The 25891-nt window shown below is 43.7% G+C and overlaps 1 protein-coding gene and 1 pseudogene across 21 annotated transcripts in view; one reads left to right on the top strand and one right to left on the bottom strand.

Moving 5' to 3' along the window:
* Window positions 1-25891, top strand: part of KIAA1217 (KIAA1217 ortholog) — a 636400-nt gene that overhangs the window by 583743 nt on the left and 26766 nt on the right. For 13 of the 21 annotated variants that reach the window (XM_036228119.1, XM_036228121.1, XM_036228129.1 and 10 more), the window contains 4 exons: window positions 7397-7501; window positions 8023-8072; window positions 14063-14229; window positions 25013-25188. In XM_036228119.1, coding sequence (XP_036084012.1) covers window positions 7397-7501; window positions 8023-8072; window positions 14063-14229; window positions 25013-25188 — 498 coding nt within the window. The remainder of the gene's footprint in view (window positions 1-7396; window positions 7502-8022; window positions 8073-14062; window positions 14230-25012; window positions 25189-25891) is intronic. The other 8 variants (XM_036228120.1, XM_036228122.1, XM_036228130.1 and 5 more) reach the window with 1 other exon arrangement.
* Window positions 2475-2594, bottom strand: LOC118609170 (annotated as a pseudogene).

Here is a 25891-nt window from a genome sequence, read left to right as displayed (position 1 = left end):
GGATAATAGCCCTGAGGGACAGGGAAGGCAGTTCTCACCCTTGATGGCTGAGGAAACCAATACTTAGACATTAAGTGATTTATGAGCGGGGATTTACATTTCCCCTTGGGCACCTACTGGTCAGCTCGAACTCAACTTGTCTAAAAATGAAGACCTATCTTTTCATCTCGGGTATGACAATTTCATTCGTCCATTATTTAGGCCAAAAGCCTTGATGTCATCCTGATCGCTGGCTCTCACACTCCACATTTTAAGAACCAGAAAATGCCGTTAGTTCGATATCCAGAGATTACGGGGCTCCAGCCATTGCTCTTGGCCTCATCCACTACTCTCACCTGATCTGCCTGGTCTCCCCGCCCTGTCCCCGCCCAAACCCCAGAGTCAGAGCACAAATCTAGATTAATTCCTGATCCAGCGTTTTGTCGCCATTACATTGTATTAGACCAATGCTACTGTTTTCGCCTGAAACTCTCCTTACTTCGAACCTCCTGTTCTACTCTCTTCTCCCTCCAGTTCTCCTTCCGGCTAACTCCTACCACTTTTTGGCTTCATTCACAACTCTTCTCTCAGAGATGTTGCTCTTCCCCAGCTGATAGCTCTGTCTCCATCATCTGGGAGCGTCTGACCACTCAGAGCACGCGCACCCCACAGACTCCAGCCGCCTGTGCCCATCGAGATGTGTTACTTGGAGCTTGGGCTCAAGAAGAAAGACTCTGATAGCATCCACCCCCAGGGCTATCACAGTGCTCACACTCCACGGAGATTGTTGAATTTAATTGAAGTTATTGGTAATCGAACGCCACCTAAGGCATCAGGGTAAACAGCATCAGTTATAATATGTGAAGAATTATTTCAGATGGGGATACCCTCATCTCCACAGCATTTTTCTTTATATCTCATTATAAACTCATTCTTTCAATGCCTTGGTGAATTTATGAAGAAAGATTACTAATAGCTTTTTCTCCCCCAGATCCTAGTAAATGGGGCTCCATTTTTCCTATTTCTTTGCAGTTGTCATTCAATGTGTGTATCTTTGTAGGCCGTAAGTAAAATGCCGCCCATTCCAGAGGAACACTTTGCTTTGGTCTTTGTCTCTTTCCCGACTTGGGGAGAACCTGGTTGCCTGATGAGAGGATTCTACACTCTGTTGGGGAAGTGATAGGGGAAGAAATAGACACAAAGGAGCTGTTTCTTTTTATTTATTTCTCTCCTTAGTTAGAAAGCGAAGTCAGCCCGCACGAGAACGGCGAGGCTGAGAGAGAGGCTACATGCAACAGAACCCAGTCGGGACGGTGGAGAGACTGTGCGTGTGGTCCACCTAGGGGAGAAGCAGGAAGGTTAAAAGGAATTTCCAGAGTGTTGATGGCTCGGGCTGAAGGAGGTAGGGATGCGTGCAAAGCGCTGGTTTGTGTAAATAAGAGAACCAAAGGCAACCAAAGAGTGCTATGCTTAAAGGAGATTTTGGGGTTTCAGATCTAGGTAGTAGGACTATACCAAGTAAGAATTTACGGTCAGAGTATGTCCGTGAAGAAGAGTTGGGGACTCTACAATACCACACTTTAAAAAGGGTTAATCAGCACGGATGTTGAAGCTATAAATGTTGATGGACTGGCGTATGACAGACAGGCTGAAGTTACCCAAGGATGTGAGGAAATTCTCTAGATGTTGGCAGGGAACTCATGTATGTGATGTGCCGTTGAGTCGGCTCTGACTCCCGGTGACCCCGTGAATGAGCGATGCCCACAGCGTCCTGTCCTCAGCAGCCCTGCTCGGCTCCCGTAGACGCGTGCCTGCGCCTTCTTTCGTGGAGCCAGTCCATCCCGTGCCTGGTCTCCCTCTCGTCCCGCTGCCTTCTATTTGTCCCAGCATTACTGTCTTTTTCACAGAACCTGCCTTCTCGAGATGCGCCCCACGTAGGACAGCTTCCGTTCTGTCACTCTTGCCTCCCATGACGTTTCAGGCTTAATTTGCTCAAGGACCCACTCGTCCGTCTTTCTGGAGGTCCAGGGTCTCTGTAGAGCTCTCCTCCAACGCCATATTTCACACGAATCGTTATTTTCCCCATACACCTTCTTCAATACCCAACTTTCACATCTGTACATAGTAATTGAGAATACGGGGGTGTGGATGACTTTAGCCTTGGTCTTTTATGGCACGAAGGAACTTAAGAGGAGAGTAATTCAGAATTCAGAAGTGAGGGAGATGTTGAGAGGTTGGACAGACGAGGGGATGAAGTGGCAGTAGGGAACGTAGGACATACCCAGTCTTCCTTCTCCATGAGCATGGAGCAGGTAGAGAAACAGCAGTCTTCAAGGTCAAGGTTATGAACAATATTTCTTTTATCTATCTATCTACCTATCTATCTATCTATCTATCTATCTTTATTTATTTATTGGTGAGACAACCCTTGGTTGACTTCACAGATTGCAAGGACCTTGTCAGCTTACAATCCTTTATTTTTAATTTATGTTTTATGCCTATAGCACCTGGTCTTCCTAGGTGGTCCTCCCATCCAAGTACTGACCAGGCCCAAACCTGCTTAGCTTCCAAGATCAAATGGGATCTGGCTTGTTCGGGGCGGCATGGCCATGGACAATATTTCTTAATGACCCTCTGTGTACCCAGTCCCCATCTAAGGGCTGGAAATGCAAGAAAAAGTGCAAGACATGGTTGTTACCCCTACGGAGCATGCAGTGCGTGGTAGGGGGACAATATTAATGCGTACAAAACATTGTAGCCCCTTTGCAGCCACCACCAACTCCAGCAATATCTCCTCAATATATCTGGATGTTTCAATGAGAAGTTAAATTTGATGGGGGTTTGGAAGAATGTCTTTGGTTACATGGTTTTTTCACCAAGAGGTGGTTAAAGTTGGGCAGAAATAGAAAGTTTGGTGCTAAGAGTCCTATTTGAAGCTTTACCACAAATTCAGGTCATTTAAATTCCAGTGGTCCGTTGAACTCATCTGAAAACAGTGTCTTTAATTACTTTGGGTTTTTTTCCTTACACCAGAGAGTCAGGGCATGAGCAAAGAAGAGCATAGCCTATCTTTAAGTCTGCTAACTATTCAGTACTGGAAAATGCCTTTGGCACTGCCAAGATTAAAGGGTTTTAGTTCACTTAGGTTTCTCACAGGAAAAATAAAAGGGAAAGGAAGGAAGTTCGCGCTTAATGATGCTACTTTATTCGCTGCTGTGTCCACAGCAGCTTGTGCCTCGCCTAGCACAGATTAAGTGCTTAAAAATATTTGTCATTGACCCATTGATCACTTTTGGAGGGGGAGAGAGATGATAGGGAATAAGCGGGAACCAAAAAAATTACAAAATATTCGAACTAGAAGTGAGCGAGTGATGGATTACCTATAAGCACTCTCAGAATGCCGGCCCTGGTTACTGTAGTTGTCACTGATGGTCCCACACCCCTGGGTTTCAAAAATTAGTATCTGAGTAGGAAGGGAAATGCCCATGACTGGGAGCCTAACCAATCCTGTCAGCTCTGATGGCTGGTTTCAACCAGCTGCCAGGCACTTGTTTTGGGATATTAAAAACATAGTCTTAGGACTTCATTATAGGAGAATTACCAGTCTCCTATGTGTATGGCCTTCGCATTTTTGAATAGCCATCAATTTATGCAGACAATGACAAGGACTTAATTCGGGCTTGATAGGCCTCGGGCAGTACAAAGGCAAGTCCCTCATCAAAAAATATTGAAGGTAAAACTTGAATCAAAAAGGTTGTATAACTGAAGCTACTAGCTAAAAATATTCCCCCCGAATGCATTTTTTTTTTTTTTCCTTTCTCTTTACTCTGAAGACAGAGCAGACTGTGAGTGGCCTTCACAGACAGGGGTTTGTAGGGAAGCTCATTGCAGCAGCAGGAATTTAAATTCTGGGATCAGCACTTTCCTTGCATTGGACTTGAATTTGTATTAATATTATGCTTGGGCCCCAAGAAGATTTATTCAGCCAGGCTGACTTATGGCACTCAATGGCTATTTAAATGTACATACTCATCACATAAATATGTTTTATGGAACGATAGAAAATGGTTTATGAAATCACTTTTAAAACCATCTTTTCAACAGTAATTACACCAGTCTGTAATACCTTGAACCAAGCAATATCAGCAAGAATTAGTTTAAGCATCTTTAATATTCTGATGATTATCATACAAAATTGCCCTGCAATAAAACGACAGAGTTGTCTATAATTTCTCTTATTCCACTGCATTTCTCCTATTTCCCTTTTACATTAAAATGTATTTTATACCATTTCATCACGGGCGAAGGCTGCCTAAGTTTCCAGTTGCTCTAATTTAGTTAAACCATAAAATTGTTTCTAGATTACCAACCATGAAATCGAAAGACAATCTTATTTATGAATTTATAAATCAGATAATCTCCTTCAAATGAATCCTAAAACCAGAAACACTTTGATGATTAAATAGGTGGGAAAACGTTTTCTCATTACCATGTGCAGAGAGAGGAATGGTATACTCGTAAGGTGGTTCTGGCCGAGATGGTGGAGCGCACATGCGCAGTCGGCTGGCTCCGTGCTCGGTCCCGCGCAGACCCTGCGGTTTCCTGAACGATGGGAGAGAACTGTTCTCCTCCCCCATCAAGCTATAGTCTTTCGAATTCTCAAGGCTCCTAGAGATCCTGTCTCCTTCCTGGTGACTCTCCCCCAGGCACCTCTGCCACTATGCCAACATCATCCCTGAGGAGTAAGGAGAGGGGGTTGCTATTTGGGGCTTGTCTTTCTCTACATCCTAAAAACATTGGGAGAAGTACGACAAGAAGCCAGGTACCCACTGAGCCAAGTAAAACGCCACCCGATGGACACCGGCGGGGAGACAACCCGACCTGGGCTGTAGCTCTGCAGGTCTAACTGTGATGATAAATCAACTGCAGATCAGTGATCTGCACCTGGCCTGATCCAGGTGCTTTGTTTGGCTTTTCAGTGCTTCTGCTGTCCTTTGTTAGACCAGGTAAAGAAGACTGTTAACCAGAAAGGGATCCAGAAGAAACACCGATTTAGCTCTAACCTGGATTGTGCTTAGAGCCAGTGATGGAATGAAGCCCTTCTGCCGTTTCCCTCCTACCAGAGTCTCACTTACTCTGTGCAGTCATAGACTAACCTCTTTCTTACATTTCTGAGTAGTGTTGTCATCTGCATGGAGGTAGGTTCTCACCTTGCCATCGTATCCCACACTCCAGCTTCATGGAACCCATTGAAGTCGTTGCTTCGTGACCAAAGTTGTCTAGACCTTAAGAGTATCATGCTGCTGTTAAAAAAAAAAAAGAAAAGAAAAGAAAAGAAATCCTTTGCATTTGCCTAGGATGGAATAAGAACAATAAACTAGTACATCTCAAGGTAGTTCCGAATGAGTCTTGACTCTAGGGTCATGAGTTTGACTTCCATCATCACCATGGGAAGAATGGAGGCACCGGACAACTTTTACCTGGTACTAAGCAGGTCCCCGTGGAAGCCATTCATTTCCCAAGAGCCCATTTGTGCGAGTCTGTGTCTCCCACATGGTAGCCAGGATGATCAGCCAGCGCCCCATCATTTCTGAGTTGCCATTGCAACTTGAGTCTGATAAACTTGGGATCCGTGGGATATTTACTAACTCGCTTTATTGAGCGGAGCATCTTACTAATTTTTCTCTTTGGCACATACACTGTTTTATGGTAGAGAAGAGAGCAGGAACACAGGTGTGGCTGAAAATGTTTTGCATCTCAGAGGTTTAGCGTTCACTGTCATACCTGGAAACACTTAGAAAGTGTTTCCAGGCATGACAGTTGTGTGAAGATGGAGATACATTTCTACTCCCACTGCTTGAGATTCTTCCTTCCCACTCTGTTAGAGCAGAGATCATACTAGTAATACTTAAATTGTTTCTTTTTTCCTTAATGGTTTTATAACCATTAACTATCCAGACTGCATGACTTACGTCCAAGAAACTCAGTATTGTGACAGAACCATCTATTTTAAACTAAAGAAAATGCATGGAATTCTGAAGTCAGAAGCTTGTAATTATGAACTTAAGCTCAATGTTTCATATGAAGCAGGGTTATATTCCAAAGGCAAAACTCAAGGCCAAAAAGTTGTGTGTCAACAAAATTATCCTTGAAAGCCTTCTTGATTGCCGTGAAGTTCAAGATACAGATATAACATCTCTCGATAAGTCCAACTTAACCAGGAAAAGAACAAAACCACCATGGCTTTTTTCCCATTGGGTACCAGATAAAGTAGTTAGCTTGTATGTAGAAGCCACAATGTATGAACATGCTGCTTATAGTCCGGAAATCACCGTCACTCACACGGTGAGGGTTTGGTGGGACAGCCACCCGCAGTGAAGAGTGGCATCACTTCTCTGCCTCAAGCGCACTCCAGGACATCTGCTCATAGGGTACGATGGCAGGCGAGGTGCCCACACTATTCAGACTGTCTTCCCCTCTCTACCTTTATTGTTTTAAACTACTAAGTGTAGCTGAATCCACAGGCTGTGACGTGCGTGATGCCCTCTGCACCCTATCAGCATAGGGCGGTCACTTTGTCGTGGTGTTGTTTTTAAATGTATTGAAAATAATAATAACAGTTCTATGAAACTGCCATTCTCTCCGATGCAGAAACATGAGCCTACTTCAAAAGCCAGATGAACTGTGATGAAGCGTTAGAGACCCCTAGACGGAGAGATGCAGTATCTGTACACAGAAAGTGATTGGGAGGATTTTTCATTCATGTCTTGACAGGAACATGTTGTTAGGGATATTTGTTTCCTGTTGGATCCTATAAAAGCCCAGGTTAAAGTCTCCGTGGTTAGATTGAATACTATTCACACCCAAGTCAGAGATTGATCTCAATCATATTTTCCATGGTTTAAAGATACATTCATTTGTGTTGCTCTCAGACCATAAAACAAGTTTTAATTCACACAGAACAAACATCTTCAGCGTTTACACAAAAACCAATTAGCAGCTCTCCAGCTGGGGCCTGGTATGGCTTAGAAGTCTGTGCCACTGGGCCACAGCTGGCCGAGGACGCCGCTGGTGCCAGAGCTAAAATTGGAAAAGCAGGGCAAAAAGGTTCAAAAACACTACACACAGAAAGAATGATTTCCGAGGGAGACGCCATTCAGTTTTCTGGGAGGCTTCTGCTGGCCCATGCAGCATCTTTTCAGTGAGATCCTTGGGTTAATTAATACTAAACTCTGATCACTGATCTTCAGTTCAGCAGGGATTTATTTGCAGGTTCTTCCCATTCCCAGAGCCAGGTCAAGGTGCACTTTGATGGCTTCCTAGGTGGTACCTTTTATAACCCTCAGGTGATCATTCACCTAGACAAACCAGTCTGAAAGTCAATAAAGCTTTAACAAACAATTCTCTTGTTTTACAGAGAGAGGATGCAAGCCATGGAGAAACAGATTGCCAATTTAACTGGCCTTGTTCAGTCTGCGCTTTTTAAAGGGCCCTTTACAAGTAATAGCAAAGATTCATCTAGGTAAAAAGAAGAAAGCAAACCAATTAAAAATAATTCAATCTGTTTCTCTTTAATCATTAAGATAATTCATTCATTCAAATCCGTTTTCTTGTAATCATTTCAAGGCTGAAAATATTCACATCTCTCTGAATCATGGTTTGTTCGTTTCGTTTGTGTGTTCGTTTCTTCTGGTAATTCTTGGTCGAAGGTAGCACTTCGGCCCAAGAAGGGTAAATGGGCTTCCCAGTGCATGTGGCTTCATGGACCACTGCGCAGTGCCTGCCACCGCCATCCACATGTCTCCGCATCCGCCATCATCTGAAAGTCATGAGTGCCCACCAGCTACATTCCACCAGCAGCGTCAGATGCACACCTGGAAAGCCTCTTCCATTCCGGCCAATAGTGGTGCTGATGCTAAAATACCCTCATTGCTTGATACCATCACTACCCGCTGCGATTGCTTAGAATAATGAATAGAAGTGGGGGGCGGGGAACGGCATTTTTGGAAACTGTGTAGCTGAATCTCTTTTTCTTTTATTCAGCGAGAAAATGACGAAGGCTACGACCAGTAAGAACCACACAGAAAGTGCAGGTAAGCGGTCTTCGGAGCCCCAGGAGATGTGCGGCCCGCCTTTGATGAGCCCTGGTTGTCCCAGAAGTATCTCACCTTTCCCCAAGTCACCTATTTGGAGTGATTTCAGGGCCTGCCCAGATCACGCCCTGTACCTTCACACCTTCTCTGCTCCCTTCAACCTTTATTCATTTATTCACTATTCATTCATTCACTCATTTATATGGTCAGACATCCAACAAATATACAGGTGCCTGGTACTGGGCAAGGACAGTGGGTGTGATTCAGACATGGCCACCTGCCTAGAATTCCTAATCCTGTAGAGAAAATGGATATGGAACAGATAATTATGTTGTGTATTAAGAAAAAGTGCAGGATGAATGTTTAACCGACAGATCTAGCCTAGACCGAGGCATTTCTTTGAGGAAATGACACAAACTGAGTCCTGAAAGATAAATAGGACTTAGGGTAAGCGAAGGGGGAGGGGAAAAGCTGTCTGGGATGAGGGAGAAGCGGGTGCAAATGCATGGTAAGGAATTTAGATAATATTCTAAGTGCAAAGTGAAGCCATTGGAAGATTCTACACTGGAGAAGGACCTTGGTCCAGCTGTAGTCTGGGAAGGGTGAGAAGGGATGAGAGCTGATAAAGAGCCACCAGTGGTCAGGATGAGAGAAGGTAGCCTTGGACCAGGGCTGGCTTGTTAAATGCCAGCATTCCTCCAGGGGAGGCCTCTGTTATGGTCCCCATGGAGCTTACTGGTGTCCAGGTATATTCGATGTACATCTTATCCCACAGGCTCACGGCAGGCTTCTCTCAAGAATGTGAGGTCTTCCTTCCCACTGGGTTATAAATAGAAATCATTACCAGGGACATGTTCGGCTACTGAATTACACAGGAAGCACGTGGCAAGTTGGGCGAACCTCTAATTTGGGGAAGCCGCAGTGTCGTGCCGCGTGGTAGAATGGACAGAATTTGGCAGCAGAGGCCTCTGTTAGTCCTGCTGCCGGACTAGCTAAGTAAAGGCAGTTGAGCATAAAGCCAGCATGCCGGTCTTCCCACACTCCCATCCTTGTGGGGCTTGTTGGTTTGCTTAGAAATCAATCAGTGACCTTGGTGGCAGCCGGAGGTCATTTCACAGAAATTGCTAAACTTCACATGCAAGTGCCAGTTTCTTTTGTTGGTATTTATTCATTCATTTATTTTCTTACCTATTAAGAACGTAAGAAAGAAAGGAGCCTATTGAACTCATAGAAAGAGAGTGGAATGGTAGTTACCAGGGGCTAGTAGTGGGGGAAATGGGATGTTGGTCAAAAAGTACAAACTTCCAGTTAAAAGATGAGTAAGTTCTGAGGATCTAAAGCATAGCATTGTGATGATAATAATCCTCAACTCTATACTTGAAAGTGGCCAAGAAAGTACGTCTTAAGTGTTCTCACCACAGAAAAGAAATGGTAATTATGTGACATGATCGTGTTAGCTAACACTACAATGATAAGCATGTTGTAGTATATAAGCATATCAAATCAACACGTTGTTCACCTTAAAGTTATAAAATGGTATGTGTCAATTATATCTGCATACACTCGGAACAGAAAGAACCCACCGAACACTAAAGCCTTCCATTCTAGATTCTAGTCCAGAAATGATTAGTACCTGATAGCGTTGTTCTAATCAATGTGTACGTGCCATTTTGTATTCTCCTTTCATTCCTTTGCACTTTGGGCAACATCATCATCATCATCATCATCATCATGAAAAACATTTCCCATGCACCAGGCACTGTTCTGGGTGATTCTGCCCATGGGCTCATTAACTCCTGACACACCCTCATGGGATAAGGTGATACTCGTTATTCCTGTATTCCAGATAAGACCGAACACGCTTCCACACGTTTGACACACACCCACATGGCGCGCCCACCTGTCCTTTGTTTCTCATTCTTTTGTGTTCAGGGGCCCCAGCCCCTTTAAAGATACATAAGTTGTTCCGTTTCTATGTTTTGAAAAATTTTGTAAATGTCTTTTTTTTTAGAGCATAGGGGAAGGAGCAGGTGCCGTTTCCTTTGGTTGTATTTCCCAGAGTGGAATCAGTAAGTCCAAAGGGACGAAGAGTTGAGTGTCTCTGTGGTGACACGCTGCCGGTTTTCGCTTCTGAAAGGCTGAGCCAGTTTGTGAAGCCACGAGCAACAGCCATGCCATGTGCTTCCCCCGTGTCTCTGCTGAGTCTGGTCTTTCTCATTCTGATGTGTCAGGGCTAGAGGTGGTCCATAGGGCTTTCGTCACCATAGCAGCCGGGTACAGTGCACAAAATATAGTAATTCTTCCGGAATTCTAGGAAGTAAGCTATGAGACAAGAAGTATTCTGTTTGCTCTGTAGACAAGTACATGGGAAAATATAGAGGTCAAGCAGCTCATTTGGCCACGAGAAAGGGAAACCCAGGCTTCCTATTACTATAGGGCTATTTGGTTTACTACCGATGTAAGAGAACAGAAGGAACCTCCCATTTCGAAGGCGTACAACATGTTATATACTGTGTATTATATCATTTAACACACATAACCCTGTAAAGAAGATGTTAGCCGCACAACTAGTAAGAGTTTCAGCCAGTTTGGCCAACCCCCAAACCCATGTTTGTTTGTTTTTTTCCATCACAACAGGATACCTTAAATTTATATCAAATTTGCATTTAGTAAGATTCGTATTAAGATATACTCGACTGAATTAAATCACCTTAGAGTGGATTTGGTAGGAGAAAGGGGAAACCTCTGCCTGGAAAGGGTGACGTGCACACAGAGGAGTGAGGTTCTGAAGGCAAATTGCACGGTGACACTCCTTACTCGGTTGGGCATGTTGGAAGCAGAATGTGACTACCCCAAGTGTGGGTAGGGAGAGCAGATCCCAGGTCCTGTGCATCTACTCTGAAGAGGACCTCATTTACCTCATTTACCACTCAGGGTCCCCACCTACCAGATCCAGCTCCATCTGTAGATTTTGGGGTACCCGCACATAGATCTCAGCCTGCTGCTGCCACCCCAGCCTTCTGTACCTGCTGACACTCCAGGTGAGGAGGGGAGGCTAGCAGAGGATCCTCCTGCTCAGTCTGCACAGAGAAATAGTAATCATGGCTGACTGCAGTTGGGGGCAGGAGGGGTGGGGGTTCCCCTCTGTGCCAGACACCAGGCTAAGCAGTTTACATGCGCTTATTCCATTATCTCACTCAATAACCTTACATCCATTTTACAGATGAAGTAACTGAGCTGGAGAGAAGTTAAGTTACTTAGCCAAGGCCACACAACCAGAAGGTGTCTACTGAGAATGATTTCCAGGTTTCTGGTTTAAATAGCTGGCTGAAAACAGGCCAATAGAGACAGAAAGAGGTTTGGGGAAAGGTGAATGAATAGAAACAATGATTGGACTTTTTTCTAGCAAAGTCCTGTAGTGAGGTGAAGGGATTGGCATGCGGATCTGAAGAGAATTGTATGCTGGAGACAAAGATGTGGGAGACCGTGGCAGGTGGTGATGGTGGAAATGACCTCCTGGGAACGCATGCCCAGAGGGTGTGGAAGCAGGCCCAGGACAGAACAGGTCAGGATCGAAAAAGGTTGGCCAAGGAAAAAGTTAGAAAAGAGGTTGGCCAAGTCGGAGAAGCAGAGAGGTAAGAAGACAAGAGATGGGAAAGTTTCAAATTGAAAAGGAAAGAAGTGGCTGGCAGAGCCCAGCATCACACCGAAGAGATGTCACGTCTGCTCATCGTCTACTGGGTTAACAACTGACCGCCAGTCACCTGATAAAGAGCCATTTCAGCTAATGGTGGCGTTAGAAACCAATTTTAGCGAATTGTTTATAAATGAAACAATTGTTGCAAGTGAGTGTAGATTCCATAAATAAATTTGGTTGTGAAAGGTATTTTTTCAACCAGTTATTGGCATTCAGCTCTAACAGATGGTAGGGAGACTCGAGCCTCTCTTCCACGCAGGAGGTCTGTGAGGTGCCCCAGTGCCCTCAGAACGTGTAAGAAGGTGGGTTCGGAAGCAACGTGCGCATTTGTTTGGCTGAGAAATTAGCAGAACAGCTCTTATTACCGAATGGGAGGTAGCTCCCAAGCACAGTGTCATTTTTGTTGGAGACCTATCTTGATCGTGGTTTTTATACAGCCATCATATGGTGTGCATGGTGTGTGTGCATGCATGCGTGTGAGCGTCCGTGTTCACACATGCCTACTCCTGTGCATATGGAGTGATGATAAAGTAACTTGACCGATTCTAAAAGAAAAGATTCCAGTTTATCACGATTCTCTCAGAATACCTGAGCGTGAAGTTGCTGTTACTTCTAACATGATGTTTCTGGAAATGTTACTGGATGTCCTGTTAGTGAAGGCCTTCACAGTTGGAGAATATTCTTCAGAACATTTGCAGAGATGGCAAATCTTGTTTTTTTGTTTGTTTGTTTGTTTTTTTTGTTTTTTTGTTTTTTTTTTTTTTGAGGGAGATTTTGATTTGGGGGTGAGAAACTGCCAAAAGTTGGTCAGAGCCATGGTGGTGATCAAAGTGACTAGTTAGGCTCATCAAAATGGCAAAAAGTACATCTGTTCTGTTCTGCTGGGGTTCCTTTGGAAACACTTCGGATGCTTCCTGGTCTGCTCCCCTGACCGCCCCAAGGGGACCACAAGAGGCCGGCTCTCGTAGGGCGAGGAGCTTGCCATGCCGTCAGCTCCCCGATGGTGTTGCTAAGGCCAGGCATTAAGCGGGCAGTTGTGAGACACTCCCTCGCTCACTGACACGCCACCCGTGGCTCATGGCAGCAGCTCTGTGAGGCTCGCCAAGCTGCATGTGCAGGTTCCATGGTTGCCGAGTCAAGATGGAAAGAGAGGCCACTGAGCTGTATCCATCTCACACCACGCAAAGAAACCACGGGGTCCTGTCGTGTGAGGCCAGCCTGGCCTATTGCAAACCTTCCGCTTTGTCCTTTACACGAAAGCTTAACAACCCCTTCAGAAATGTGTGTGTGCGTGTGTGATAAGGATTCTACTCTGGGGACCTGTTCCATAGAATCACATTGTCCTAAAAAGGAAATAGTACTTCCGCTTGTTTCCTGTACCTTGCTCATCCTCTAAGTGCTACTTGGGATCCTTTTGGATGCATTTTTAAAGCAAACTCTGTCAAACCGGGGCCCTTCCCAGAGGGACTTATAAAGCGCATGATGTTATTTAAGTTGGACTCAAGGAGCCAAAGTTTATGGCAAGCAGAAAACTAGGTAGTTTCTTTCTGCTGCCTTTCTGATTCCTCTCCTAATAAAGTTTCACATCGCACCTGATTTTCTCACTAAAGGAGATGTGGGCAGAGGTCCTGCTTCTTCTGGTCTGGAGACCCAAAAGGATTCAGGGGAGTACTAAGTTCTTATTAGTTTCCCCTTGATGATCAGTGGAATCTCTGTTCAGAAGTAAGTACATGTTCTTGGGGTACATCTGCCTGCAGGAAATAGTCGTAGTGGTACCCTGTGTTAGGCCCTAGAATTTTAAAATGATTTTTCTGTTATCAAATTACAGATATTCACTATGCAGATTTAAAAATACAAAAAAAAAAGTATTAAAAAGTATAAAACTCATGGAATACCATCGACTGGAGATACTGTTAATATTTTGTTATTTATACATCTAATCCTTTTCTCTGTGTACATTTAAAGAAGAAATGTGGGTAGACAGAGACAGACACACAGACAGCTAACTTCCTTAACATGGCACCATGCTAGGCATATTGCATTTCCTTTGGTACTAAACTTCTAGAACATGATTTTAAAGACCACACATTATAATACTGTATGAAATTTCTATAATTTATTTAAACTCAATTCCTTATTTTTGCCAAAAAAATCCGTGATTTTTTTTTTTTTTTTAATTCACCATGAAAGACATAGTCAATTTTAGAGTGACCAGTCATCTGTGTTGGGATGGGACTGAGCTTGGACTTTGCTTTCTGGCATTCTGAGGTGCTTTGCTGCTCTTTTCCCATAGGAGGTCCCCATGTTTCTGGCGGAAAGACTCTCAGCGCCCTGGAGCCTACTGGGCCGCCCGGCCAGCCCCTGGTCGCCAGCACCCCGGCCATCCACATGAGCCTGCTCGACATGAGGCGGAGTGTGGCCGAACTCAGGCTCCAGCTGCAGCAGATGCGGCAGCTCCAGGTACAGACCGTGTTTCTTGCGGGCGATATCATCTGTCTCGTTGCCCAAAGTCTGGTTTCTCCTCCTCCCACGCCCCTGCCCCACACACCTTCCCAGGGTTCTTTCTACCATTGTCTCCATGAACTGAAGACCTAAATAGTAGAACCATAAAAACACATAATCTTTGTCTAGAGCCTTCCACTGAAACCGAAGTCAGTGTATAACCACTTCTTTAAGCCATGCACGCTTTTACATGCATGAAAAAAGCATTAGACACCTGCTTTTGGAGGACAGCTGAAAGCAGAGGCGCCCCGTGGAGTGGAGCCTTCTAACAGCCGGTCAAGGCTTCCTGCTTAGTGTTTGGGCTCCTTGCTTCTCTCCAGTGAGTGTGCATGACAGGCAGATAGGCATTTTTTTTTTTTTTTGCAAGGATCTATGATGTGTTTAGAAACATGACTTTAAACTAGAAGATTAATTCATAAGGAAGAGACGCCATTATGGATGATTTGTTGAAGGAAGAAAAATGGCTGCATTCTGGGTAGTGCGTGCCATAGTATTTTCCTTACCCTGTACCACTGTTAAGGAATATGTGAACTCTATGGGCTCCAAAAGGGAGAGAAAATGATACTTCCTGTCAGGAATCTCGGTGAGAATATCTCACAAATATGATGAAGCTGAATAATGTATCTTCTGGTTGTATGTGCCGAGGAGCTGGGGTGGCGCCTCTCTGCGTGAGATCACGTGTTTGCTTCATGCATCGACCTCACGCCTCCCGCCTTCAGTGGGAGGTTGATCACTGAGGATGTAGAGCTGGCTTAGACTAAACCCAGGCAGCCTCCCTGACTTGGAGAAGTTCAAACATCAGTAAAAGGCAAACCCGCCCAGGATCCTGGAGCAACCTCAGAAGCCGGTGGGGCGGAGCCGCCCTAGCCAGGGAGGCCCAATAGAAAAAAGGGCTTCGAACCATAGCTTCTCCCTCCCTTCAGCTCACAGATGCATGAGCCCTGCAATTCCTACCACTTAAGTAAGCTAATAAAGCTATCTACCTGCTGGAAAATAAACAGAAAGGCAGCTGGCTTAAGAGACCTGCCCAGAGGCCCCGTCGTCGTGGGTTGTGAGGGCTGACAGACCAGGCCACAGGGCTCAGGGCTCATGGCTCAGGTCTCCACGGCGACTCTGTCTCTCGGGCAACGTCCCGAGCACCTTGGGCATCCATGCAAATTCATTTAAATCCTCTTCTGAATCATATCCTCTGTCAAGTTCCCCATCCTTTGCATTCGCCTCTCCTTGCTTTGCAGTTTTATTTAAAGACTCTTCGCAATGAAATGAAGTGTGCAGGTTGGGCTGAGGGTGTGTGCCGAAGTGACAAAGTCCAATGCACACAGTCCAGGCGGTAACTTAACAAGTGAAGTGGAGGAGGGACAGGGACACAGCGGCCCCTCCAAAGGGCGGTCACCACTCAGCTCCACCCAGCGCTTAACCTGATAGAATCAGAGTTCCTAGACATTTCAACATTTCAGTGGAATCGGGAAGTGTAAGTTTGATATGAAATATCTGTGTGCATTCTAAAAATGTTGGAAAATAATTAAAAACCAATTATTTAGTACTCTGCAAGCCAGAGGACACATGTGCAGGCCAGAGTGGGTCTGTCTTCTCCTGGGTTCTTACCCAGGGTTTATGGAGGGCAAGCCCCTCCTCGCAGTGTGCCTGCCTTGTAGTACCACCTCCTGGCCATTTGGAAATTGTCGCTCCTCAGGGGACCCTTACAGGAACATTCATAAATGCATTGTTTGTATGGTAGTACCTACCGCTTTCAAAAGTGAGCATCTGTTTTTAGGGGGACACAGTTGGAATTGTGGCAGATGTGATACCGAGGTTGTTGCGTGGCTGTGGCATCAGCCTGTTGGAGGCTGGCGTTGTTTGGTCCTCTGGCTGGCTGGGAGGGGTCTCCCACAACTTGCCTCTTCTTGCAACCCTTGCACTGTGGTGGCTCAGTTGCAGAATCGTAGCTTCTCAAACAAAGAAGCTCTCCAGTCAAGGTCTGGGAATTCTGTCTTAAGCACACGAGTTCCTTTATTGCCCCAAACTGTTCGGTTTCTCTGGCTTTGGGGAACAGAACAGTGAGCAGAGGTGCTGCCGAGCTTAGAAGCGTGTGCGTTTCTAAAGAGCAGACACTTGGGGAAAGGTAAGTACTTTGTTTGCTCACCTGGCTGCTGTTGCTTCTGCTTCAGTCATTGTATTTCCTGTGTCTCTGTCAGCTTTCCTCCCCATCAAGCCTCCGTCTTTTCAGTCAGGGGAGTCTATTTAAGACAAAAACAATTTTAAATAATTAAGACATCTCAGCACCAGTTCTCCTCCAGCATATGTATTATACATTCCAAAAGCAAAGTGCAGCCCCAAAGTGATTATAAGTCCAATAATGGAGCTATCATTAGAGATATACAAAACTCTGTAGAATAGTCTCAAAAGAACAAAAATTGAATTAGAAATTCAAATGTTCTTTGAACTGTGTTATAAAATAGTGGAACTGGATGAAATCTTTTGTGCTTGGCAGCCGGCTCCAGTAATTAGATAATTAAATCACTGGAAAATCCTAGACTGTAGAGCATATCCTATTTTAGCATTTTCTTTTCAGAATCGATAGATTATTTTCAGGAATAGAAATTTGATGCCGACACAATGGGGTGGGTAGATTTAAATAGGGTAAAAAGAATGTCGAAGGAGACAAAAGAAGCCTAAGCAAGTCAAGAAACCCATTAAAACTCTGTTCATGTCGGCCCCCGTTCTGCAGTCTTATCAGTCTAGGAGAATGGTCCTTAATCTTGACCGCCCCCTGGACTCACCTGAGGCCTTTAACAAAAATATTGATACCCAAGCACCACTGCCAGAGTCTTACTTCATTGATGTGGGCCAAAGGTCAGGCACTGCTGATTCTAGAATGTTCCATGGCGACCAAAATTCTCAAATGGCCCGGGCGCTGGTGATCCTAGAATGTTCCATGACGCTGTTGATTCTAGAATGTTCCAGGGGAAGAACTACTCTCAAGTATTATGGGTGCTCGGTTCATTGAGATACCTCTCAGAAATGTTGAGATCTCAGTCAGCTATCACAGGGTGAGGCAGAAACAAGTGGGGTACCCACTAACCTGTAAGTGCCAAAGGCACGCCCATTGACTTTAAACCCCTGACTTTAAACGATGCCCCTCATTCCCAGTGTCTAATCATACGTGTTCTCTACTTAGTTATGACTGATACAAGAGCTAGATAGAACTTTATATTGTTATGTGCCATTCCCAGGTAAGAGTTAGGTCTGCCATCAGCTGGGAGCAGTGCTAAAGGGAGAGATGGCGGTCCTGTACCTAACGAATGTTCCCTTCAAAAGATGATTATCTTTGTCTGTTACCTTTGCCGGTATGATTTAGAAAAAAATGATGAGCTACATCTCTCCTCCCAAATTCCGTAATACTTGAGTTTTACCAAAGTAACCCCATATCCACAGAAGTGACTGCAGCTCTGCTCCTCTCTGCAGGCTGAGGAAAGAGATCAGCCTCTGGAAGAGATGCAACAAGTTCTGTGGGGGTCAGATGAGACTTGACTAAAGAGAGAATGGATACATTCTTCCTTCTCCAATTCCCACAAGTTTTTTTTTCTTGGTCCCTATCTCCTTTTCTGCTTCCCGATTTTTTTTTTTAATAAGGTTATTCTGAACTTTAATAAGGTTATTCCATTTTCATGACTACTGAGGGAGGGAGGAGGTAAAACATCAACATAAGAAAGAAAGATAGAATTACACAGAGCCCTTGTGTTTGAAATGATATAATTCAGTACAGTTGTCTTAAGGTGTCTTTTTATAAGATAGTGCCTCACAGAAATGTGCCAGAGTCTCATTTATCTTCTGACATCCAAAATAACGGTCATGGGAATGTGTATCTCTGAGAAAAGCACACTACATGTTTGTCCGCACTGAGCAGATCTATTTTCTCCCACCAGGCAGAAATAATAAATGGCACTAGTATGGGAGTTGACAAGTAGGCTATGATACAATGTGCCAAGCCCTAGTCACACAGAGGCGATCTAAGATGGGGAGGCTTCTCCAAGATAACACGTAGTTGTGACCAGGCTTTGTTTACCCTCCTCCCTACATCCTGGAGAACTTAACCAAATGGTTAGGAGTCATTCTGGTGTCTGGCTATCATCATGAAACTGCCTAATTGATGGTAAACCACTTTTCAGTGTCTCTGCTAGGGAGCAAAATGAGCTCAGCTCTACTATTGATTAGTTCAACTGTACTGTTGGCAAGACTGATAGTCTTAGGTTTTACCTACGAAATCAAGATTGAGTATGTGAAGTATGTTTATTTTGAGATGAGGCAATTAGGTTTAGGCAGTTTCTCGTTTCTTGATAAAGTCGATATGGATAACTCATTTGGTCCAATTAAAATTTTAATGGCCAAGAACATTATTTCCCTTGAATCATTTTTATAAAAATGTCAGGGTATGGCATTTAAAATAAACTCGTATCTCCAGCAATGAGGGAGTAACTGCAACTCTGCTTGCTTTCCCACTATTGACAACCATAAAACTGAAAAATAAAAAAAATGTATGAAACAACTATTTTTAAATATTGAACAGAAGACGACACAGGATTGTGATCATTGGGAGAATGGAAACAAAGGATCCGTACCTACGATTGGCTCAGCTTTCTGCCTGGGGGCACATTTCATATTATGATGCCGAAAGGGGTAACCCAAGCAGAGCAACAGACAGTCTTAGTTGAGGAGATATGATCAAAGTTTAGAGAGCTGAAGCAGCTGGAATTTATGGAGTGGAGTACCAAATAAAAGGAAGCTCTGCAGAGGAAGAACTGTATAAATCTGCAAGTCTGTTATTGAATAATAAGCCAAGTGTGTGTAGCATGAAAGACCTCTAAGTCAGACAAAAACAAAATGGGAAGCTGTAAGATAAAAACTTCCCATAGCACACACAGGGCTGGGAGATGCTCAGGTTTTGACAAGCAAGAGCAGAGTCTTTATTGGCCAGCTGGGGCATTCAGTTGAGATTAGGGAAGAGCTGTGCTTCAGTCTTAAGGTTAAACAAGCCACTAAGCAAAAACTACCCTAGAGTCATCCTAACGAAGAATAAAATCAATCCTCAAAAGAACAAAAATGATCCACAACTAACTGAATCAACTGTCAGACAAAGCCCAACAAAAGAAAACAACAAAATCCAGAACTGCATGTCTAGCATCCGATCAAAAATTACTAGACATGTGATGTTGCTGAGAAATGCTACCCATAATCTTAAAAAAATATACCCATCAGTGGAAATCAACCAGAAATGAATGAGATAATGAGCTCAGCAGCAATCTGGCTATTATAATTTTCTCAAGAATTTAAAGGAAAAGATGGACACAATGAGACAATAAATGGAAACTATAAAAAATATCTATGTGGAACTTTCTAGAGCTGAAAAACACAATATCTGAATGGACTTAATAGAAGATTAATCATCGCTAAAGCAAAATATCAATGTGAAAACAGCAATAGAACTTGTCCAAACTGAACTAGAGAAAAGAGATTGAAGAAAATGAACCAAAACTTAAGTGATTTGTGGAATAATGTTAAGTAGTCAAGGGGTAAATGAAAAACATTAGAAGAAATAATGGCTGAAAAGTTTCCAAATCTAAAGAAAGCTGTAAATCCACAGAACAAAAAAGCTCAATAAACCCCTAGTACGGCAAGCACCAGTGAAACCACACCAAACCCATTGTAATGAAATTGCTAAAAAACAAGAATCAATAGAAAAATCTTAAAAGCAGCCAGAGAGGGAAAGAAAGACACACCACATCCAGGGAAACATAAATAAGAACTAACACCAAATTCTCATCAGAGACAAAAGTTAAATCAGAAGACAATGGAAGAACAACTTTATAGTACTGATAAGAAAAAAACTCTTTCAGAAAATGACATTTCCCAACTCATTTCGTGAAGCTAACATTACCCTAACAGCAAAACCAGTCAGATATTATAAGAAAAAAACCCACAGACTAATATTCTCAAGAAAATATATGTAACATTCTTAACAGAATAATGGTAGTAATTGAATCCAGCAATTTATTTAATAAAAAAAAAAAAAAAGATACTACATTATCCTTGATTTTATTGCCCGGAATGCAAGATGGTTTTATTATGAAAAAAATGAATCAATGTATTTGACTTTGTTAATGATAAAGGAGAAAAATCACAATTTCAATAAATGGAGAAAATATGACGAAATTCAATACTGTTGATAAAAACACTCAGCACTGAGGAGACCTCCTTAACCTGTTCACAGATATCTGAAAAACCCATAGAACCTATAGTTAATTAGAAAACAGTAAACACGTTCCTCGTAACATCAAAAACAAGATCAAGGAAGTCTGCTCTCATTTTTACTGAACACTGTGCTAAAGATCCTAGCAAATGCAATAAGGCCAGAAAAAGAAAGAAAAGGCATACAGATGAGAAAGTAAAAAGTGTAATTGTCTTTACTCACAAACAACATGATTGTATACACGTAAAGTCAGAAAGAATCTATTTTTAAAACGCTACCCCAAAAAAGCGAATTTTAGCAAGATCACCAGAATCAGCTCAATAAGTAAAAAATATGAAAACTTTAGTACATATGGTGGACTGAATCAGACAATGGATTTATCCAAGCAATGGAATAACACTCAGAATTAAAGAGAATGAACTACAGAAACACTCGACGACATGGCTAGATCTCAAAAACAATAGACTTAAGGAAAAAAGTTAGACACAAAAAAATTACATGTTGTATAATACGTTCCATTTATATGACATTCTAGAACAGGAAGAACTAAATCTATAGGGACAAAAAGCAGATTGGTGATTTCTTTGGGCTGGGGTTGCGGGGTTGATTGGAAAGAGTCATGGAGGAATTTTCTAAGGTGATAAAACGTCTATCTTTTCAGTGGTGCTTACTTTAGTGTGTACATTTGTCAAAACTCATTGACCTGTGCACTTAAAATTCGCATACAGGTGGTCTCCCACTTAGGATGGTTCAACTTAAAATTTTTCAGCTTTACTAATGTGTGAAACTGATACACATTCAGTAGACACCGTACTTCAAAGTTTGAATGTTGATCTTGTCCAGGCTAGCCATGTGTATTAGGATACTCTCGTGATGCCCAGCAGTTCCCTGTCAGCTACGCAATCACGAGGGTAAACAACCCGTACTCTACAGCGTACTGACTGTGTTAGGTGCTTTTGCCCAGCTGTAGGCTAATGTAAGTGTTTCAGAGCACATTTAAGGTAGGCTAGGCTAAGCTATGAGGTTCAGTAGCTTAGGCGCATTTAAATGCATTTTCAACTGATGGTATTTTCAACTTACGATGGGTTTATTGAGGTGTAAGTCCATCTGTACATCGAAGAGCATCTCTTTTTAACGGTTTGTAAAGTATACCTTAATAGAGTTTTTTTGTTTTAAGTTAATTGAACATGTAGATATAATGTCTAAGCAAAAATAACCATAATGATTTGAAGTGCGGATGACTAATTTATTTGAAGCATTTAGAGAGGTGTCAATCCGCATCCTGCCTTCAGCACCCTTTTATGCTCTGGGGATGGCAAGAACACTAGGTGGGGGTCGGGGAGTTGGGGTGGGGGTAGTGCAGTAGGACGGAAGGTAAGTGGAAAGAGATCCTAAGCACACGTTTGTTCCTTTGTGATTAACTCATTGTTGCCCATGTGCCAGCCAGCGTGCTACAGAAAATTCCCCGTTGAGTCCCTTTAGCGGCCTCGGTCTCTGAATCCCTCTATGAGCCCCTCCTTCTGGAAAGGAGGATCCTACAGCCAGGAACTCCAGGCGAGTCTCTCGCTCTCTTCCTCTTTGACTGGAACAATTTGAATGTGCTCTGACCATGTTACCAGTTAAATAATTTGAATATTACACCCAGTGGTGTTCTTCCAATACGTCTATAGTCTTCTCAGAAACATTATTTCAAGACTCAGCCATACAGCAAATATGTGTTAGGTACCTACTGTGTGCCAGAAACGGTGCTTGTGCCTGAAAATAAAACAGACATGCTCCCTGCCATGCTCTCTGGAACCTTCTACCTAACAGATGGTAGTTGAAAAATTACTGGGTTGAATTCAGAAGACCCGGCTCTCATCCTGAGCCTGCCCTGCAGTTTCCCAGTGAGTCTGAACAAGTGACTTAGTCTCTCAGGGCTTCACTTTCCCCATCTTTCAAATTTCAGCTTTAAGAATTTTAAGTAGTCTCATAATAATGTCGAGCTTGATAGCGACCGTTACTACCACTGCTAACTAGACCGTGACTTTGTTGGAGCTTGCGTATGTGATGGACGCAAGACAGTGAGGTGCAGAGGGCTGTGCCACACGGCTCATGGCGCGGTGACAGCATCTGTCCATTCAAGGGCCCTTTTATTAAACCAGGATGCTCATCCTTAGTGGCACCTCAGAATCATTGGACGAGAGTAAAAAATTCTCAGTGCCGTGGCTTCACCTCACGCCAGTTCAATTAGAATCTCATGGGGATGGAGCCGGTGTCATTCACTTGAGATACATTTAATCGCCTACTTATTTGTTCTTTATATACCTCTTAATGTTTGTCCCCCCGCCACCAAGGCAATAGCTCTTTGGGACTTGACATATAGCTTCGAACTTGAGTATACCATTTTGATAGCAAGTAATGTTGCTCTGTGTATTTAACAATGCTGCAGTCAGAGCAAGATAAGACTAGAGTGGAACCCAAGGCACATCTGGACCCATGGGTCACCCTACATTTCTGTCATCTGTATTGTCCATCATTACCAGCATTGCTGCTTAACTCAATTCATGCCTGCATTCGTCCAATATTTATTGAATGCCTGCTATGTGCCAGGAATGGTGTCCTGGAGACTGTGGATATTAACCCAGTGGAGGGAATAGCGCATGCAAAGTCCCTGTGGCAGAAAAGAGCTTAGCCAGTCAGAGGAGCTGAACAGGTGATCACGTGGCTGGAGCAGATGGCGTGCCAGCGGCATGCAGGGCGAGGAGGCTGCGCCGTGGGAAAGGGCCGTCCCGCCCCACGCGCTGTGGGCAGAGCTGTGCTGCAGAGGGTGCGGGAGGCTGTCGCTCTCTGGGCGACGCTTCCAAACTCGGTGCCTTTCAGCAACATGCTGAGTGACTGACTGTTTTTAAGACCACAGGAAAAAGACATTCGGGAAACCAGTATGAGGAGAGCACAGTCATGAGTCATATGGAGGGGGTGACCCAAGAGTGGCACGTTCTTTTTTGGTTTCACGCTGGCCTTGCCCCGGGGTTGTGCTCCCCAATGACAATGCCCGGTTTTTACTGAGTGCTCGGGCCGTGGCAGGCGCTATCATAAGCTCTTTATTGCCTCATCGAATTTATGAGATGTGAACTGTGGCCGCTCCTTTATTATGGATGGATGCGGAGAGATTAATAACTTGGCCGTGGTCACACAGCTGCCTGGAGGTGAAACTAGAAGTCGAACCCAGGCAGCACTCTCTGGATGGCCACTTGGTCATGGTGCTCTGCTGATACTGGACCATAATGCTGGCTCTGCTGTGGCTCGTGTCGAAGTGTTTTATCTTTATTCGGAGAAAATGGAGACCGCAATGAGGTTTCAAGAAGGTAACGTGGTTAGAGGACCTTTCCCCTCAGTTTGCACAAATAATAGATGGTCGACAAAGACATGGTCTCTCCTCTGAGGTGATGTACCACTGTAGACTAGTCCACGAAACCAGAAGACAAAGGAAACAGTAATGGCCCGTCGAAATTTCAGGGGAACTTTAGGTGTAATATCATAGGTTATAACATAATTCGTTTTTAAGGCTGATGGAATGAATTCACTTGATGTATGTGCTACCAGAATATTGTCCTGCCCCAGGATACCTTCTTGGAAACAGGACTCGGGTGTTTGCCTAGATTCTTGTGATGCCTGGATGCAAACTCGCACACCCTGTACTCCCTGGGGTGGAGTGCTCTGGAAAGTAAGTGTATGGAAAATTATATGGAAATTGTGGTCTTAATGTATTCAAGCAGCCTCCGTATAATCCAGGGAAATGTGTAAGTTGCCAAGAGCCTTAGGTTCATCTGGAATCATTATCATTGCCACCATCAGCATCAAGTATGGTGTTTTAATGGTCTGTGATTACATGGTATTTGGTACCTGGACCTATATAAATAAGAGGGATACAGGTTCCCTTTTAACCGATATGCTGAAATCGTCCAAAGCCAAATCAACGTTGGGTGAATATCTATTCTCTATGTAGCAATATCTCGATTTAATCCTCAGAAAGCTGAGTCAATTATAGGTGTGGGTCCTTTGTTTCCATTCTAAGGGTCACAGTCCTTATAGATAAAGAAACGGAGACCCAGGTAGCCTCAATATCTCTCAGGAGCCAGGAAGAGGGTTTAGGGTTTGTTCCAAAACCTGCTTGGCTGCAAAGCTGGTGCTCTTGGCTTCTCCCTACAAAAGCAAGTCAGTGAGAGTTTATGCCCGTCATCCGTGACACATTGGCCAGAGTCAAGAAAGGATCCTATTCTATGCCGACCCAGACACGAAAGTCTGGCTGTCAGTTGGCTGCTAAAACTCAGATGTTGGCTGAAGAAGCAATATTATATACAGTCTTTTGCTCCATTCCCTTTTTCGTTGAAATAAAGGAGGATTCAGCTGCGGGCTGTTTATCCAAACCCACTTCTGAAGACTGCCAGGCACTCAGTCACCGCAACGTCAGTCAGGCAGAGCCAATTGAGGTTGATTTCTTTTGTTCGACAGCTGCAGAACCAGGAGCTGCTGAGGGCAATGATGAAGAAGGCTGAGCTCGAAATTAATGGCAAAGTGATTGAAACGATGAAGAGACTGGAGGATCCCGTGCAACGGCAGCGCGTCCTGGTGGAGCAAGAGAGACAGAAATACCTGCACGAGGAGGAGAGGATCGTCAAGAAGTTATGGTGAGTGCTGGTCGCTTGTTGCGCATCTCGTCGTTTGACCAGGAAAGAAATCCTCTCTTTGTCAATGAGGAGGCCTTTCCAGATGGTGCCTCTCTAGATGGTGTTCTCTCCCTCTCTCTTCATGAAGCACCTACTATGTGCCAGTTAGCATTCTGCTGTTTCTGGGTATCCATGGACACTTATAGCGCCCCTCCATGTCGGCCCAGGAAATACAGCAATCCTCAGGCGACTAAGCTGGTCTCTTTAAAAGCTGGAGCATTCCTCTTTTTTAGGCCTCAAAATTAAAAGGAGCAAATGGCAAAACCCAATGATAAATGGGAATCCAGTATTTAATCTCAATAAATTAAAACTAATAACCCAAACAACACAGCGCTAAAATTATCTTCCTGTTGTTCAACTGTAGTTAAAATCACAAAGGAAGAATTTAAATGTAAAGTAGGCCTGATTCAGAATGAAAGATGCTTCCTTGAGCATTACCAGTCTTCTGTGAGGTTCTCACTGAAAGCATCTATCAAGTCCCTCTATTGAAACGAGCAGAGTTTTATTACTCCCCAGTCACTAGGGCAGGAACATCTTTTACTTTAATGTATGTTGTGTTATGCAATGGAGACTTATCATAGAACTATTTCACCTTTTAGTATAATGAATAGTAATTTTTGCGGCTTCCAGTGTTAGTAATTCCCTCATTTCTTGAAAAGCTTCA

This window comes from Rousettus aegyptiacus, unplaced genomic scaffold (assembly GCF_014176215.1).
Source record: "Rousettus aegyptiacus isolate mRouAeg1 unplaced genomic scaffold, mRouAeg1.p scaffold_m13_p_10, whole genome shotgun sequence".
Classification (NCBI taxonomy): domain Eukaryota; kingdom Metazoa; phylum Chordata; class Mammalia; order Chiroptera; family Pteropodidae; genus Rousettus; species Rousettus aegyptiacus.
Note: the sequence above shows the minus strand (reverse complement) of the source record. Positions and strands in the feature narration are given on the sequence as shown.